The sequence below is a fragment of the Takifugu flavidus genome, chromosome 4, assembly GCF_003711565.1.
Source record: "Takifugu flavidus isolate HTHZ2018 chromosome 4, ASM371156v2, whole genome shotgun sequence".
NCBI lineage: Eukaryota > Metazoa > Chordata > Actinopteri > Tetraodontiformes > Tetraodontidae > Takifugu > Takifugu flavidus.
The window spans coordinates 10,411,152-10,428,541 of NC_079523.1; the positions used below are offsets into that span (position 1 = coordinate 10,411,152).

A 17,390-nucleotide genomic window follows, 5' to 3' on the forward strand; every position below is an offset into this window, starting at 1 on the left:
GATCAGTTAAACCTGCAATGTGGCCCACCTGCCTCACTCATTGAACCACTCGCTGCTGTTATTTTAAACAAATAAATAATTTATTCGTTTTAATTAAAATAAAATATTAATAATAATATTAATAATAATAATAAAATCGGATGTTTTTTTCTTAATTTCTTGACATGGGTAATAATATACAGTGTCCCTAATTCATGTCCATGTCTAAGCTTTATTCACTTTTATAAACACTGATATTACTTAGAACTGTATATTAACTTGTTTTTACAGACATGTTTGTGAAACCATGCAGGAAAACCTGTGGCACAACACTCGCGCTCACCTTCCATTCTAAGCTTGTGTTTATTTTTCATGCGTTATCAGATCGTTTTTAGTTTTTGTCATGATTGCAGTGACTGTGGCGTTCTCTCACGGACTGTTAATGTCTCTGCCTGCAGACCTCACTGGTGTATCTGGGTCACATCCTCTCAAGCCGCAGAGGTCGCTTCCAGGGACTCCCGTTTCTGTCACACACTGCCCGATCGACCTGCGCACATCCATGGAGGAAAAGTACAAAGAGATTGCTGAGGTAAAAGTTCAGAGCAGATCACTGATTACATCAGGTCCCTGTGGTACCGGTCCTGCAAATAATCTCCAACCAAGAGTGCGGTTGTTTAGGATGTGCCGCATGTATAGAAAGAGTTTAATCCTTCAATCATTTGCAAAGAACCTGATTGAGTGTCAACACAGTTTGTTTTTCCATTTGACATGATGTCACAAATGTATAAATTCTTAAAATATAATATATTTTTCTATAAAATGGCAGCTCTTTCGTCACCCTTATTGAGAAGAGTGTGTTTTGTGAGCCTTAGTGCTTATTGTTGGTTCCCTTGGTGACCCGTCATTTTTACGAGGTGATGATGTATGATGCGATGTTTCAGGAGCTGTTCACACGCAGCATGGCTGAGACGGAGATGCGGAGCGCTCCCTACGAGTTCCCCGAGGAAAGCCCCATCGAACAGCTGGAGGAACGCCGGCATCGCCTCGAGAGGCAAATCAGCCAGGACATCAAGTAAGGAAACACAAACGCAGTACCTACACACGCACGCACACACACGCACACAAGCATATCAGGCCATACAGATAGCTCTCCCCCACCCTTTTTTTCCCCATGCACGCCTGCTTATCAGCTTCTGATACGCCAGTATGTGGGCTAACTAACGTCATCAATCGGCTAACAGGGCTTCACAGCAGTCGCCAGCTGATCCAGTGTTCAGTGTTTTTCTGTCACTGTGGGGTGGGGCACCGGGGGGCCGGGGGCCGGGGGATGGAGGGGGGTCGATGCACCCTGCACCTCTAAGACAGTTGTGGGGTGTTTTGCAGGCGGGATGTGGCTCCTCTAACAGAATAAAGGTTTTTCACTAAAAGTTTTTCCATTTTTTCGATCACTTGCTTAATATGTAAGTATTTCTGTTTGTGTGTGTGCTAGTGCCTATATTTGTTCTCTCTCACTGGGTGTGCTTAAAGTCTTCTAACTTCTTCTGATTCCCATCTGCCCCCCCCCTACTATCCCTGCCTTGCCACTTATGCTGCGCCGCTCTCTATCAAGGCTTGAGCCAGAGATCTTGCTCCGTGCCAAACAGGACTTCATGAAAATCGACAGTGCTGCAGATCTAGAGTGAGTGAGCTTTACTGCAGTACCATGTGCACAAGGTGATCGGTTTCAGCTTATTTGCGGCCTTCTACTAACCTGCTTGCTGGGTCGTGTTTGATTATTCTGCATACCTTTAGGATAATCTGTATTATTCAGGAAGTCTTCACTCAAATTTGACAACTTTGCTCCTGAAGGCCTGACAGAAATGATCACAACGCCCTCTGCTGGTGACCTGGTGTATCTACAGTTGTCTTTTTCTTTAAGGATCTCTGACATTTACCTGGAAATGCAGTCAAAGGGTTTTTCATTAAATCCAACTAGTTGTTGGAATTATTAGTAGCTCTATTTAATTGCCCAATTATTTTTTTCATTGTAATCATAATTTCCCAAAAAGTTCTCAAACAAATGTTGCTAATAAATAGTTAAAATCTATAAAATAATAAAAATAATCCAGGCTTTAAAAATTCTTTGAGCATGTTGTTTAGTTACATTAAAACATTATAATGGTAATATTACACTGACTGTAAAGGTGGAAAATGTTATCTCTAAATTGGTTAGGCTCCTTGTTAGGCACTTCTGATGTCCTGGAGAAATAATAAAAAAAAAAAAAATCTGTATCGATACAATAGCAACTCTTCCATTTAAGCTGGTTTTACTTTTATATTCTTTCTTTCCTCCATTTATTTTCTCTCTAACAATTCCAACCTTGCACGTGTCACTAAAGATTAGTCAAGGAGAAGAGTGTAGAAAATGACAGCGTTGTGATTAAGGAGAAGGAGGTGCACATAGAGGAGTTCCAGCGCGTTTCAATATCTGGAGAGGAAAAATGTGGGGTGAGGAGACTTTCCCTGAGACACTTTTTACCTTCCAACAGTGGAAATGAATCTTTTCACAGCGGTTTTTATTCACTCTGCCCTTTGACACATTCACAGGTGCCTTTCACAGACTTGGTGGACGCTGCCAAGTGTGTGGTGAAAGCATTATTCATCCGAGAGAAGTACATCAATTATTCCCTGCAGAATTTTTGTAAGACCACGGCTCACGCCCTGCAGGACCTCGGCCTGAAGATTCTGGACATGAGAATGTACGATGTAGCGGAGACCCCCGTTGATGCTGGTATGGCACGTTCAGGATGATGCTCACTTTTGAGTGAATGCCGGCAGCAGATATCTGTTTGATCTCTCCCCAGATGCCCGTGTCCATCCACCTGTTTCTGAGACGCACCCATATGACAATCAGGACCCTAAAAGCATGCCAGGAGACACAGGGTATGGGTGTAAGATGGAGGGTGGCGTGGTCCACGTCTACACCAAGAAAACCAATATGGACAAGTACGTCCGATATAGAGCGTTTAAATGAACGTAAAGCTGCCCGACTCCAAAGGGTTGACCTTTTATGTTCTCCATTTTAGGAGTACAGAGCTGGACCTGCCTTATCCTGACCTGAAGGAGTATATAGCAGACTTGAATGTGATGATGGCTCTGGTTATCAATGGTCCAGTGTGAGTGTTTCGCCGACCTCCGGGCCGTTTCTGACCTCCTGTCCTCGTTTGGTTTTTAAATATGGTTGTTTCCTGTGGTTGACCCTGCCAGGAAGTCTTTCTGCTATCGCCGTCTCCAGTACCTAAGCTCTAAATTCCAGATGCACATCCTGTTGAATGAGATGAAGGAGTTGGCGGCCCAGAAGAAAGTTCCACACAGAGACTTCTACAACATACGCAAGGCACGTACCACGTGCATACGCACTGTATGTTAAATACCAGCGTGCTGAAACGATCGGAGCCGTCCAATCTAATGGGATAATCATTCTTCCTCCAGGTGGACACACACATCCACGCGTCTTCCTGCATGAATCAGAAGCACCTGCTGCGATTCATCAAGAGAGCCATGAAGAAATACCCCGGGGAGATCGTCCACATCGAGAACGGCCGAGGTCAAACCCTCAAAGAGGTGTTCGAGACCATGAACCTGACGGCCTTCGATCTCAGCGTCGACACTCTGGACATGCACGCGGTAAGAAAGGCGCCAGCGGCTCGCGGTGCCGAGGAATAAACAAGGTTTGATGGCGTTCGTCCCTTTCAGGACCGCAACACGTTCCACCGCTTTGATAAGTTCAACTCAAAGTACAACCCAATCGGCGAGTCGATTCTGAGGGAGATCTTCATCAAGACCGACAACCATGTGGAAGGGAAATACTTCGCGCACATAATCAAGGTGCGAACCCACTCACGCGCACGCATCCTCAGCTTGCTGACGCTTCGACTGATTCTGGGATGTCTCCCGGTGTGTGTTCAGGAGGTGATGTTTGACTTGGAGGAGAGTAAGTACCAGAACTCCGAGCTCCGTCTGTCCATCTACGGCCGCTCCAGGGACGAATGGGACAAGCTGGCTCAGTGGGCCGTTAAACACAGCGTGTACTCCGATAACGTCCGCTGGCTCGTTCAAGTGCCCCGGCTGTTGTGAGTACATTTGAGCTTTTGTAAAAAGGTCAGACATTGTCTGGATCTGTTCTTAGGGAAGTTTCTGTTCCGTCGCCTCCCAGTGACGTTTACCGCACAAAGAAGCAGCTGGCCAACTTCCAGGAGATGCTGGAGAACATCTTCATGCCTCTGTTCGAAGCCACCGTCAACCCGCGCAGTCACCCAGAGCTCCACCTCTTCCTGGAACACGTCAGTGTCACATGACAAGACCTCCCAGGATGGCTCATTCAAATACACTGATTGTTGCGTCTTCTTGAATTCCTCCCAGCTGGTGGGTTTCGACAGTGTGGACGACGAGTCCAAACCTGAGCACCACATTTTCAACCTCGACAGTCCGCTGCCAGGTGACTGGACCGAGGAAGACAATCCGCCATACTCCTATTACCTCTACTACACCTACGCCAACATGACCGTGCTCAACCACCTCCGAAGGTCGGAATCTGCTCTTCCTCCTTCACCTCATCTTCCAACACATTCGCCAACATTCTCAGAGGACACATGAAGTAACGCTGTGGTTTTGGTAAACAGGCGGCGGGGCTTCAACACATTTGTGCTGCGACCTCACTGCGGGGAGGCGGGGCCGATTCATCACCTGGTGTCGGGCTTTATGTTATCAGAGAACATCTCCCACGGCCTGCTCCTCAGGAAGGTAAAGGCACAACTGACTCCCGTTGAGACGTGATACAACGCTGAGATACATTAGACCTGAGGTTCTATCTCTCATCTGTCAGGCCCCGGTCCTGCAGTACCTTTATTACCTGGCTCAAATTGGCATCGCCATGTCGCCGCTGAGCAACAACAGCCTGTTCCTGAGCTACCATCGCAACCCTCTGCCAGAGTATCTGTCCAGAGGACTCATGGTCTCTCTGTCCACTGATGATCCTCTCCAGTTCCACTTCACCAAGGTCAGAATGTGCACATCCTGTATCACAGCTATAAGCTATAAATGAACCATGAGATGTGATCTGGATCTCTGTGTGTGTGTGTGTGTGTGTGTGTGTGTGTGTGTGTGTGTGTGTGGTGTGTGTGTGTGTGTGTGTGTGCAGGAGCCTCTGATGGAGGAGTACAGCATTGCTGCTCAGGTGTGGAAACTGAGTTCCTGTGATATGTGTGAGCTGGCAAGAAACAGCGTCCTCATGAGCGGCTTCTCACAGCAGGTAAACTCGTGCACTACTTTAGTAAACGTGCATACATGCACAGCTTCCGCGTGCAATATGCTGCACGTAATGACAACGGCGGGTCGGAGCTTTCCAGTCATGCCAGCGTTTCCACTTCCAGGTTAAAAGTTACTGGTTAGGTCCTTCTTACTACAAGGAAGGTCCCAAGTGCAACGACATTCGCCGCACCAACGTCCCGGACATCCGCGTGGCCTACCGCTGTGAGACGCTGTTAGAGGAGCTCCAGCTCATCACTCACGCCGTGCGCACTGACGGCCTGGACCCTATCGACGAGGAGGACTCCCTGACGATGGGCCCTCTGCCAGGTCAACGCTGAGGTCCCAGCCTGTAGTCCACTCACAATAAACTAGCATGTCCAGTTCTATTTCAACACGATTTAACGTCCCACGACCGTCCTGTAGACCCCTCCCCCCCCCCCCCCCCACCATATGGTCCACTTAGAAAGTTTTTAATGACACTTTACAAATGATTGTTTTGATTGACTTTTTAAAAAATATATGAAACATAGAACGTCAACCTCCCTGGTTATATGAAAATGATCCCAAAAAGCCAAGGATTGTGGTGTGGTCACCTTTCTGAGATCTCTGCAATCATCACTAAATTATTAAATTTCCGTTAAAATTTAGGCTTCCGTTCACTTTCTAACGTACAATTCGGGTGTTTGTTGTGAATGTTAGCAAAGATGGAGCAGGGATTTCTCTTTCTTTACACTGAAATCAGTGTTTATTTTAATTCTCTGCCCATCGTGAATCATGGGATTGAGCCTGCGAGTAATTCTGTTATTTGGTGACAACAGTCAACATTACCTAATATCTCCGTAGTATCTACAGCAACAACCAGCACCCTGAAGTTTTCTGCACAACTCTTGAATGTTCTTCCAATCTTTGGCTGTACAGCACGTGCGTGTGTTCCTCATTTTCATGTCACATCTGCAGTTTTCTTCAGCGTTTAAATGAACACCTGAAGAACTCAAAGCTTGTGACATTGCCAGTGATTTATTTTCATAAACATTCCATCAAACAAACCGCAAATGAGTCACGCTACAGTGAGAAGGACACGTCCTCTCCACAGATAAATGTGTAAATTCTGCTCCCTTTGAGAGGAAGGGAGCGCACAACTGCATCGTCATGAGAGCCTCTGGCGCTTTTGCATGCTCAGCATCGTACAGCAGCACCTTCACAGTGCCTTTTCATTTCCACCTTTGGCTGCTATGAGCCCGGATCTTTTGTCCTTCCTGCCCGCATCACATTGCATCTGATATCCTGTCGGGCGGAGTCGGCCTCCGCTGCCGCTGCCGCTGCTGCGGTGGGCCTGGGCCACTCTGCTGCATGCCCAGTGTAAAACAGCCTTGACCTGCTTCTGGTTCTAAGTGCTTTTTTCTTGCATGCCTGCATGAATCTCTTGAAAACATCTCAGTTGGAAGCTGCTGACCAGCTTTTCAGACTTGAACTCATCGTTTACTTTGTCTTTGAGGATCTAAACCGTGCTGGGACACGGTTACGACAGTTGCGTGGTACTGTAGCAGTTCAGTACGCCCGGAGGCTCGGAGCACGTCCCCACAATAAACGTCTGCTTTTATTCATGAACACCCTCACATCTGACAACATTTATGGTATGTTTCTGTACTCTAGTTGTGATTAGAGGAACGTTTTCTTTGTTGGTAACAATACAGTAGCTTTCTTTTTGAGTGTGGCAAGGGTTGCACTGCAGTTGTACGCTGAATATTTTAAGTATAAAGTGTATTTTTGTAAAGGTGATATAGAGATGAGAGATTTTATATTCACATGCTGATGTTGCTCTGCGTGTTTTGTTGCCGTTGATCATCGAGTCCCCGTCATTCCATCAATTATGCTTTTTTGATTCACTTGAACATTTTTGTCCATTTCTTTTTAAAACTTCTATCACTGTGGCTTCATTAATCACACGGATGGATTTTAATTTAGCTTCCCTACAGCCACCATCTAGCCACACATTAGCTGTTATTTTGATGAAAAAACACAAGTGTTCAGCAACGAAGCACAAAAGCATCTGTCTAAATTGCAGCTTTGTTTTTGTCTCGCTTGTTTTTTTTATTTTCGCGTTTGTCCATAAGAAAACAAATTTCCTGCTGTCTGAAACTCATCGACTGTCCCCCTATGGTTCAAAATAATGCACCCTACCTCACAAGTGACTGTTGGCGGTAGATTTCTGTTACTCAAACTCCGTCCTGTTTTTCCCCCTTTGTCTCATCATTTTGTTGCAAAATTCCCATTTTTTTCCCCCCATAAACTGATCTGTCGGCACGCTGTTGCCTGAGGATAATTGCCAGTGTTAGAGAGCTGCTCCTGATAATGTTCATGGGAAATGGTTTAATCAAAATAAAGCATGTTTATTCACTTCAGCTTTGTCAGACTGACTTTTATTGACACGTTACAACATGGATGCATTGATTCGGCTGTTGTAGTTTACAAGAGAGATAGTTTCCTACCTAATTCAGAACAAAACGCCTTTTTACGAACTTTAAATAATGTATAATTTGATCATATAACATTTTAAACGAGTGAATATATATTATATCTGGATTTCAGAGAGAAAAGCTTTTCAGAATAATTCATTATTGCTCAAAATCTTCTGAAATGAGCATTATATAGTTGTCGAGTCCATTCGGTGCACAATGGTTTTGTCGCTGATGGTCTTTTAACTGGCAGCCTGCACAGTAAAAACCAGTTAAACAAGCAAGACATTGAAGAACGGACACATCGGAGCCAGTGGAGGGTTCAAACTTACAGCAATTGTGGACCGGACTATCTGTAACTGGAAGAAGACGCGGCCCCCCTCCTCTGGACACAGCGTCTTCAGCTCCTCTTTGGTCATCCCCAGTAGGGTGGCACCACTCAGGCCGCCCAGACAGCGGATAGTTCTGCCGGAACACACCAGAAACTGAGAAATCCACTCTGAAATTCCTCATTTGACATTACATAAACTGCACCGACTTGATGCCGAGCTGTCAAAATGAAAGGGAGGCTCATTTTTAAATCTAGTAATGCTTTCAGTCATTTGCAACAATTATTAACTATTTTAACTCATTAAAATCCTACTCACATTTTACTGAAGGCCTTGTTCTCCAGCCACATCTTCACCTCTGCGGGCCTGGACCTCTTTGTCAACACAACAGGACGTCCAATTTCCTCAGAATACTGAGCAAAAACGAAGCATTTAAAAAACAAAACCCTTCACATTAAAAGACTCAAACGTAGACCAAAGTGTTAATATGTAAAGCTCAGGCATTAATATGATGGGGTTAGGGTTAGACATTGGTGCTCGACCAACATCTGTCCATAAACATTTTAATTCAGAATATCCAAAAACACATTATTGTGCTTTATTTATGCTAAGCTTTCAATTTTCTTGAATTTTAGGTCTGTGTATACTCTGGGTTCTGAGGATGGATGGTTAAAATTCTGATTGTTGTATGTTATTATTTACGTGTGATGTAGTTTGTGCTGTTCATATTTGCGTGTTTAAATGAAGCCTCCACCTGTCCCACTTGCTCGAGCTCCTCCTCACAAGGCTCCAGGACGTTGTTGGGCACGTAGCCCACGTCCCCCCGAGTGTCTCGTACCTTCCACCATTGCCTTGACATGTCCAGTAGCTGTAGGATGAGATGGTTCAGTTGTCTGTTGCAGAGTGGACGCAGAGAGGGACAGATTGATTTGTCTCATGCACACTCGCCTCAAGGGTCTCCCCTTTTCTGATGGTGAGTTCTTTGCTGTTTCTGGAGGTGAAGTCGTGGACAACGCGCAGGTACTGAGGTTCCTCTGGGCTGGAGGAGCATTACAGGGCATCAGATGCGTCCGTGATTAAATATCTCCTTTGGACTTTGTGTTTATATTCATACCTTGCTTCTTGTGGGGGCGGTGGTGTTCTCCAATTAGCTGATTTCTGCATCAAAAAACAAGGATAAATTTAGCTGCTTTTCTTCTTTGTGTCCATATCAGATTATCAGAGTTCTCGACTCACCATGCTGGGAGCAGGCTGGACAGTCTCCACCCTGCTCAGAGGTGCTTTGGGTTGAGGTGCTGGAGACGAGTCAGGGGGCCGCCAGCCATCAGTAAACTCCGGCATGTATGGCTGGATGTCCGCATTAGGCCACTGATTACTGGAAGTGTTAATCAAAACCATAATTAGTTCAGACGAATCTCAGAAAATCCAGAGGATCAGAGGTGCTTTCCCACCTTGGGACGTTCCAGCAGTCTCCCAGGGACTGCCACAGCTGGTCCTCCTCTGGGGTGACCTCTTCACTCAGCAGTTGGACACATTCTGGAGTCAGCAGAGGTATCACAATGGTCATTGGCAGACCCACAGGAGAGTGAGGGGCCACCTGGGACAGAGAAAGACAACCCACCTGAAGCGCTGACGTTATAGGAGATGGGTTCTTTTATTAAAATGCGATCACTTACGAATGCTAACATGGAAAAGAAAAAGTGAATGTATTCGGGAGCGGTGGGGTTATTAATCTTTCCATTCAGCTCCACCTGAATGGGGACAGAACCATACGAGACATCAGATAAAAACACCCCGCGATGCTGTGAAAATGTGAAAATATCTCAGACACAAACCAGGAGGTTGAAGCCATATTTGATTTTTTGGAGACATGATGCAAATTCAGCCGCGTTTGGCATGCTGTAATTAGCTAGAGGTAAATAAGATCAATCTAATTAGTCGTGTTAAAAAAAGAAGCTCCAGGCTTTGATTTCTTTGAAGTTTCCACCTTTCTTCTTCTTCTTTTTGGATGCCTTCTTGGCCAGGGCCGCGCCTATTTGTCCCATGACGATTTCTATGTCATTCAAAATATGATTCAGGATATCCTGCAAACACCGGGACGGGGAGGGAGGGGGGATAACTACGGATGATCCAGGAACAAAAAAAAATGCTTTCATGCTTGTGAGGGGCGAGCACGCTCACCACGTTCCTGTCCAGCTGGGTGTAAGGCTTGGAGCTGAGCTGCCCAAAAGGCTCCTCTTCCTTGGGGGCAATCAGCTCTGGTTCAGAGACATTGTTGTCCTCTGTATACACAAATCAGACATGAATCCTTTACCAATTTTATTTATTTTTTAGAATATTCAGCACTTCATTTGGTACCCAAAACCAAATTAGATACTTCAATAGTAAACCACCCTCGTGGAGGGTGAGGTTTACATAAACAAATGGAGGGTTTACATAGCAACAGTATCCAAATTATTCACTTAGTAAACACAAACAGACTCACCCCAGTAAGGAGCCATCCACTGAGGCGGCGGCGCAACAGGACCGCTGCTTCAGGAGGCATGGAAGGTGTTTTAATCACATTAAATAAACATATATTCAGTTCTCGCTGGCTGTTTGTTGTTGTTACCTGCTCCTCGATTTGTTGGAAAGTACCCCTGATAGATCTCTTTGAATAAAGTCAGCCTGAAAATAACAGTGGAAAAAAGAAATGACCCCAAAATGGATGTTTGTGCCCTATAGTGCTGATAGTAGCTGTGTGTTCTCACCCTGACGTCGTGGCACTGAAACACAAAGACGGACCTGTTGTTTTTCTTCCTGGTCTGGACTGACACTGTGAGCAGAGAGTTAAAGGTGCCGGAGTCCAACACGGCCTTCAGCTCCAGGATGTCACTGGCGGCGATGGACTCCAGCTCCATCTGGGAACACACGCAGCCAGAGATCAATACATCAAAAACTAGATCTGCCCCTACATCGAGCGACTAGGGAACAATTCCGAACTGATCGATGAGGAGGTCAGGAATGCTCACACAGGTCTGCTGTGTCAAATATCTCCACGGCAACGTTACTTGAATTTGTTTCAATAGACGAATTGAGTCTACTTAAGCGTGTTCGCAAACAATTTTGTAGGGACTGAATAAAGTGCTTTTGAAAATTGTCTTGTTTTTGTCAACATAAGCAAACAACTAAACCAACACAAAACGGTCCCAACACTGAAGCTTGGGGAACACCATAACCGAGGAACAGACTCTTAAGACTCTTGCACTGTGGTTTTCTAAGCCATGATCTCGTTTATCTGTGGATCCTCTGTGGCGATCACCTTGGTTTCGATGTCCATGAGCATGAGTTTGGAAGCCTGCACCCCCAGCAGCATGGTCTGGCCCCACACCCGGCCCATCTCCTCCAGCAGCTGCAGCTGCTCCACACAGTCCAACACGCTCCTCAGCTCCCTCCCGTCCAGCTCAAAAGTGAAGAGGTGCTGCACAGCAACAAACGTGAAATAATCGCCACCGAACCAAAAAGGCCAGGTTAGTTGGCGAGGTCGCAGACGATACCTCCACTCTGTACTGGTTTTTGTCCATGACTTGGCGGACCGAGGCTGCGTACTGCTTCCTTTGCACTGTTAGGACAAAGCAAAACTCAGAGAAGAGCACAGTGGGTCAGATCAAAGTCAGCTAATATTGACTTACAGTAGATGGACTTGGCGCTGGGTCTGGACAGGTTTGATGACTGGGACACTGTCTCGTCCATCAAGGGGTACCCACTGTCAAAATAAGTGTCACAATAAAGCCCCTTTGGCAATCGAGCCATTAATGGGTGATATACTGGGGAAAAGCATACTTGGATCTGATGGACTCCGTATAGCTGCTGGCATCGGTTGTAAAGGGACTGCTGTTCCTGAACATTGTGGCTGTTCTCTGACCACACCTGCAGTATATCACACACACACACGGATACACACACACGGACACCAGGTGGATCTAAAAAGATGTTTTTAACCACAGACCACCGAGACTTTGATCACCATCTTCAGAAACATACAGGAGCCAAACTGACCTATGCTGACACTACTGTCACCCGATAAACAGAAGTCAGCTGTATATTATTTACATCCAGATTATTTACGCGAACAACCGTCCATATTGCCTGGTATCAAAAACATTCTTACCTGTGATGTTTTAATGCCTTTCTTCTTCTTATTAGATCTTGTTCGATTCAAACACAGCAGACATTTTAAGCGTCTGTATCAGTTATCGACTGAGACTTCCTTGTTGAAGGAGAGGGCAAGGTCCAGTATCGTTGGCCATCAAGTCGACTGCTCTGTGGGTGTGACATCTTTGGTGAGGGTTTCCCCTGGGAAAAAGGTCACCCAGGGATGAAGAAATCCACTAAGATTGGGTCAACGTCACTCCCTTTTTAAAATCATTATTTAATATAAAGCATCCCAGTAATCCTACATTTTATTCAACATATCGGAGGAACCGGCACATCGGGGCAGCACACAGATGGAGGCATTCAGGAGCCGCAGAAGCCAAAAACGGACCTTTAGGACAAAATCTATAAATTGTATAGGCCCAAATAAAACTCAGCTTTGTCAACTTGTGCCATTTTTTATTGCTAAAATAATCATCAAGTGATACATGAAGGTATATTCTGGTTGGTAAAAACAGAATCCAGCAGCCTCAAAGTGCGGTGGCAACCATTAAAAAAGGTGGGAATAAAGTTCCTATAACGTTGTATACTTTAAGGCCTGCCTAAATATAACAAACGACTTAAACACACAGTACAAAACATGCTAGACGAAGTAGAAAAGAAAACTGTCAAATAGGTCCATTGATAACTTTTGCAAAAAAAAAAAACAAAGCAAAAAAAAAACATGGAAACTGGATCCTAAAATGCAAATTCGCATATACGTTACAAAAATACCTCATTTAGTGAACACCTTCAAAAATATTTCACGACATTATTTTTTATTAAAAGAGTTGGGTAATCACCTGTCAACTCTGAATACGACGCAGGACTCCCTGTTACTTTTTAACTTTGCTAATGTTCATTTGCAGCAGGACTTTGACCCATGTTGTCCCCACAGCATGAGGCAGACCTGAGGCTGATTAAAGCAGCTTTAAAGCACTTTTATAGAGGGGGGAAAAAAAACATCTCATCTCAGATTTATACAAAAGAAAAGCATGTAAATCAGATTGCATAGCGTGCACACTTCTAGATGGGATTACACATAAGTACTTCTTTACAATATTGGTAAAAATACAGTTCAGTGTTGGGCCTGCAAGGCCTGGTCAATATTCAAGCCCGCACCAGGGGGCAATGCCCAGCCCTCCTGGCCCTGGTGGGTCTGCAGCAGGCAGTACAGATGCTTTAGGTGGGAAACTATGTTGTCTTTTATATCTGGAACTGAAATCTGCAGTCGAACACTGCCGCTGTCGAAGGATCGCGTGTTGTCTCCGGAAAACATCTCAGTTATCATACGGGCCACCACTGGAATCACCTGGAGCACAGAAGGAGGACACTTCAATCGGAGGTTCCAAAACTGGAGGGACGAGGGTCTAAGCGGGCTTGATGTGGGTCTCTCACCTGGACCATGATGAGTTTCCTCTCCCTGGGCCTCCCGTCAGGCCACTCCTCCCCGAAGCAAAGGCTAATATCGAACGCAGGGAGGGTTGGAGTCTGGCCACGCTGGTGGGCTATCACCCCTGGACAACACACACACACTTTCAATCTTAAAAAACCAGATCTTAAACAGCACATTTTAAGAAACATGATAAAAACAGAGATAATGCTACTTACCGCTGAGGAAAGACTCCAGGCAAAACAGCTTGACCTTCTTCTGGCGCTCGATAAGATTGGGGGCCGCCTGGTTTGGAGCGCAGGGGCCAGACCAGTACACCTTACACTGGCAGAGGCGCACTGCATAGATGTCGTGGCCACTGACCTCCAGGATCAAACCTCTGTCCATCACGTCCAGCAGGCGGCTGGTGAAAACCCTCTGCTTGTCGTTGGTGATGTGTTCTGCAGTTGGAAAGCGCAGCTGCTCCAGGCTGACCGGCCCGAACAGCTCCTCCTGGTTGACCATGGGGCCCAGGTCTCCGTAGAACAGCCTGCAGCCCTGCGGGTTACTGACGGTGACTGTGGGACACATCTCCTTCCCCCGGTACAGGAACTGCACCTCCAGATCTGTCACTATAGCAGGCACAAATTAGCTTTTTGAACAAGGTGGGCTTCTTTTCTTTTCAAATCTGAGGATATTGACAAAGGTGGGGGGGAAGGGGAGGGGGTGCTTACTTGGGAGGGAGCTGATCCATGTTTCTGGAGTGGCAAACAGAGTGTCAGGCAGAGGAGGGGGCTGCATCGGGTGATCAGGCAGATTTGCAGGGGGCATGTCAGCCATAAGGGTGGGGTGCATCTCCACATCCACAGGCTCCTCTTTGGGCCAGATTTTAACAGATTCCTCTTTGGGCCAGCCCTCGTTTGAAGGTGGACAGCTGGAGGGCTGCATGGAGGACTCTGAGCCCGTAGGAGACCACAGGATGAGAGGAGAGGGGCTGGTGCCTACATGATGGAGGGGAGAAGAATGAGCTTTAAATGTCACATTAAATTGAGTTGCTGGTGTTCGGTTCATTACAGCGGCCTGAAATATTGTCGATCCTACGAGGTTTTAACTTCTCAGCGATGAGATCCTGTCGGATTTAAAATGCAAAAGTCCAGATTGGTTCAACTGGTCCCAGCATAGTCGGCAGCTGGTATCAATCAGAATCACTCAGGGGAAGTTTAAGAGGCTGCAAACACAATCTGGCAACTTCTAAAATACCAACACCCCCCCGAATATATATGTGAACCTACAGATTTTGTCATATTTTTTAAAAACATGGCTTATTGGATCGATCTATATAAAAATGGAGTAAGAGCTGTTCACCATTGGATGGGTAAGGAGGAAGAGACTCTGGTGTATCTGGAATGTCTTCCTCACCACCATCGTCATCATGGGGTGTCCAAGAACCCGCGTCTGAAGACCCTTTGGGGTGGGGGAAAAAGAAGGCTATATAAAATAGAAAATGTGGGACAAAATTCACTCTTGCAAGCCTTTCTGATTTACCCTGGTTGCTGGACGGCTGCGGGATTTCGCAGACGTCGTATATTTTCAGAGGATTCATCGGGACCTCTTTGGTGCCGTCGTAGACCAGGTTAAATTCTCGGCTTTTGTTGAGGGCACATCGAAGCTGAGCTTTCCACTTTGCAGGATCAGGTTCGTCCATTCCTTCTTGGAACTTCCCAGTCTCCACAGCCCAGGCCTGGGGGTGGATTTAAACAGAACATGTGTAGCTTATGTCTGGGGATGAGGAGGACCCCGCGGTCCAACCTCACGTGCTAAAAAATTAGCAACTGAAGATAAATAAATGCATGCAGCATTATTTAACGCCTCCACAGAATCTTAAAAACCAGAGGGTCTGTCCAAACATCACCTTCATGGATCTAAAGTAAAACCCTGTAGCTACTCTCATCTCTGGTTCATCTGCCAGTGCTGCAGGGAGAACCATAACCATGTTACAGGATCTTAAATGATGCTGCAAACAAAACTGGTTGAAAAAGAACTAGGAACATCTCCATGACGACCCAGGGCTTGTGTGAAATTAAGAGTTTATTTTGACCCGACACAACTGGTGTTTGATAAACTGTTATGGAGTAGGAAAACTTAAGTAGAATATTTTTAATCGGGCATTGTAAACTTGAATACACAAGCCCACAATTAAGCAGTAACAGAATAACAGGGATAGACAAATTCTGGAACACCCGTTTTTTTAAGTCACTATGTGTAATGAATTGTTAATTTTTGCACTCCTGAATGTTTCATGTTAAAGGCTGGGCCACTTGTTGCGCATCAATTTCAGACTACTTTTGGTCCCAATCTACTAAATCTAAGAGGAACGAACCTCATTAGAACCGACGAACCTGTCTCCACTTAAATGACTGGAGGGTGAGAGTGAGCAGAGCAGGAGTGTTTGGTTTAAAGATGACGGAACTCTTTTCACCTTAAATATGGTGTCCTCGTCCTCGTGCTGCGGCGTATGTCTCGTGGCGTGTTTCCATGGGATCCTGAAGCGCATGGCCTCGCGGTCGATCCACACCAGCCCGGGGTATCGGCCGCTGTCCACCTGAGCCACGAGCCAGGGCTTCAGCCGGACGCGTCGCGGGGTGACCGACATTCTGCGCGAGTCAGTCCGGACAGGTGAGAGCACGCAAACGTACAGCCACAGTCCGCTTAATATGCGGAGGTTTGCTCTAACGTGACACTTAAACGCTCAAAGTCAAGTAAACGAAGTGACGGAGCGCGATACCGACGGACATACCTGCGGAGAACCAGGAAGTCGAGTCGCTCCTCGGCGCTCTTCTGACCAGCAGCTGCGGGGTAAAAAGCGTCGGTTTCCCTCCCGCAGGAAAAACTCCCGCAGGTCCGCACGTAAACAAAGTTCACGGGCGTTCACCGTTCTTCCTCTGGGAATAACAACACAGAGACACAGGCGCCTCCAAAGGACGGCCCGTCGTTCGTCGCTCCGTTTGGCTTCTTCCCCCTCACCGAAACTCAGGTAGGGAGTGACGTCACGGCGCGGGACACACCTTTGCTGATCAGCTGGAGGCGTCACGTCACCTCTCTCTCTCTCTCTCACACACACACACGCACACACACACACGCATTTACAGTAAGAGCAAATGATCACAGTAATCTATATATGATATATCTTATTTTTGGGAGTCTTTACTTGATATGAAATAAATATTTTCTTACAGAATCGAACAACAATCTGCACTAATCTGTAGGAAACATGTTTTCTCAACCATCCTAATCAGTTCAATCAATTTATTCATGGCAGATGCAGCACTGATGTGTAATTTACACATCACAGGGACTGATGACCCTGACTGACAGCAGACAGCAGCAGGACCGTTGTTGTGGTTGATGGTGGTGATGGTGATGGTAATGATGCTGGTCCAGGGGTCAGACCACTCCCTGAAACCGCACGGCCTTTTCTGACTGTTGCCGCCACCACTTGCTCGTCTTTGCTTCGATTTCCCTGCTTTCACTGCAATTAAATGTGCAATTAGGCCGCTGCTGTGTGATGCTAATTCTGCATTGCGCATGTTGGAGTCGAGGCGGCTGCATTCCGCATCACAAAGGATGGGTGACGTTTCCACAACTGAATGACAGAGTCCTTTGCGGTCATCATAAAGCATCGTAAAACTGATCGCTATCAATTTCCCTGAATGTCATCACCTGTTTTTACTGTAGGCAATAAAACTGCGCATCCGTTTATGGTATTATGATTTTCAGTGTCAGCTGTTGGTC

General features: G+C 46.1%; 3 protein-coding genes and 1 long non-coding RNA gene across 14 annotated transcripts in view; 2 read left to right on the forward strand and 2 right to left on the reverse strand.

Moving 5' to 3' along the window:
• LOC130524999 (AMP deaminase 2-like) overlaps positions 1 to 7,670 on the forward strand; it is an 18,458-nt gene extending 10,788 nt beyond the window's left edge. For 5 of the 10 annotated variants that reach the window (XM_057031634.1, XM_057031635.1, XM_057031633.1 and 2 more), the window contains 17 exons: positions 438 to 568; positions 921 to 1,051; positions 1,589 to 1,657; positions 2,358 to 2,466; positions 2,566 to 2,749; positions 2,823 to 2,964; positions 3,045 to 3,134; positions 3,226 to 3,355; positions 3,451 to 3,645; positions 3,715 to 3,846; positions 3,928 to 4,091; positions 4,175 to 4,301; positions 4,381 to 4,544; positions 4,641 to 4,761; positions 4,844 to 5,017; positions 5,159 to 5,269; positions 5,391 to 7,670. In XM_057031634.1, the coding sequence (XP_056887614.1) occupies positions 438 to 568; positions 921 to 1,051; positions 1,589 to 1,657; positions 2,358 to 2,466; positions 2,566 to 2,749; positions 2,823 to 2,964; positions 3,045 to 3,134; positions 3,226 to 3,355; positions 3,451 to 3,645; positions 3,715 to 3,846; positions 3,928 to 4,091; positions 4,175 to 4,301; positions 4,381 to 4,544; positions 4,641 to 4,761; positions 4,844 to 5,017; positions 5,159 to 5,269; positions 5,391 to 5,606 (2,390 nt within the window). In that variant the 3' untranslated portion in view covers positions 5,607 to 7,670. The other 5 variants (XM_057031636.1, XM_057031632.1, XM_057031638.1 and 2 more) reach the window with 3 other exon arrangements.
• Positions 7,667 to 12,348, reverse strand: eps8l3a (EPS8-like 3a). 2 transcript variants are annotated; one of them, XM_057031645.1, is made up of 20 exons: positions 12,204 to 12,348; positions 11,876 to 11,962; positions 11,725 to 11,798; positions 11,590 to 11,654; positions 11,355 to 11,513; positions 10,804 to 10,953; positions 10,665 to 10,720; positions 10,539 to 10,585; positions 10,235 to 10,335; positions 10,041 to 10,137; positions 9,889 to 9,962; positions 9,730 to 9,804; positions 9,505 to 9,650; positions 9,290 to 9,428; positions 9,168 to 9,211; positions 9,002 to 9,092; positions 8,808 to 8,921; positions 8,372 to 8,466; positions 8,057 to 8,189; positions 7,667 to 7,978 (listed from the first exon to the last, which is right to left on the reverse strand). In XM_057031645.1, the coding sequence occupies exons 2-20, from the start codon at positions 11,938 to 11,940 to the stop codon at positions 7,967 to 7,969; spliced, it is 1,737 nt and encodes a 578-aa protein (XP_056887625.1). In that variant the 5' UTR covers positions 11,941 to 11,962; positions 12,204 to 12,348; the 3' UTR covers positions 7,667 to 7,966. The 2 variants fall into 2 exon arrangements, 1 of the variants encoding a protein (XP_056887625.1); XR_008950306.1 differs by having other exon boundaries at positions 8,808 to 9,092; positions 10,539 to 10,582.
• A 96-nt stretch (positions 12,349 to 12,444) lies between these two features.
• irf6 (interferon regulatory factor 6) lies at positions 12,445 to 16,630 on the reverse strand. Its single transcript, XM_057031644.1, has 8 exons — positions 16,396 to 16,630; positions 16,078 to 16,252; positions 15,144 to 15,339; positions 14,964 to 15,062; positions 14,333 to 14,599; positions 13,838 to 14,230; positions 13,625 to 13,743; positions 12,445 to 13,538 (listed from the first exon to the last, which is right to left on the reverse strand). The coding sequence occupies exons 2-8, from the start codon at positions 16,249 to 16,251 to the stop codon at positions 13,305 to 13,307; spliced, it is 1,482 nt and encodes a 493-aa protein (XP_056887624.1). The 5' UTR covers position 16,252; positions 16,396 to 16,630; the 3' UTR covers positions 12,445 to 13,304.
• Positions 16,493 to 17,360, forward strand: LOC130525010 (uncharacterized). The gene is made up of 2 exons (XR_008950308.1): positions 16,493 to 16,632; positions 16,918 to 17,360. It is a non-coding gene; the product is annotated as an uncharacterized LOC130525010 (long non-coding RNA).
• Positions 17,361 to 17,390: the final 30 nt, after the last annotated feature.

Coding starts and splice junctions, on each gene's coding strand:
- eps8l3a (XM_057031645.1), bottom strand. CDS start 11,940: ATGTTCAGGAACAGCAGTCCCTTTACAACCGATGCCAGCAGCTATACG. Junction 9,805..9,888: donor AATATGGCTTCAACCTCCTG/GTTTGTGTCTGA, acceptor GTCCCCATTCAG/GTGGAGCTGAATGGAAAGAT. Junction 8,467..8,807: donor AGCTCGAGCAAGTGGGACAG/GTGGAGGCTTCA, acceptor GTTTTTGCTCAG/TATTCTGAGGAAATTGGACG.
- irf6 (XM_057031644.1), bottom strand. CDS start 16,251: ATGTCGGTCACCCCGCGACGCGTCCGGCTGAAGCCCTGGCTCGTGGCT. Junction 15,340..16,077: donor ACGAGGACACCATATTTAAG/GTGAAAAGAGTT, acceptor ATCCACCCCCAG/GCCTGGGCTGTGGAGACTGG. Junction 13,539..13,624: donor GGAAACTCATCATGGTCCAG/GTGAGAGACCCA, acceptor TCTGTGCTCCAG/GTGATTCCAGTGGTGGCCCG.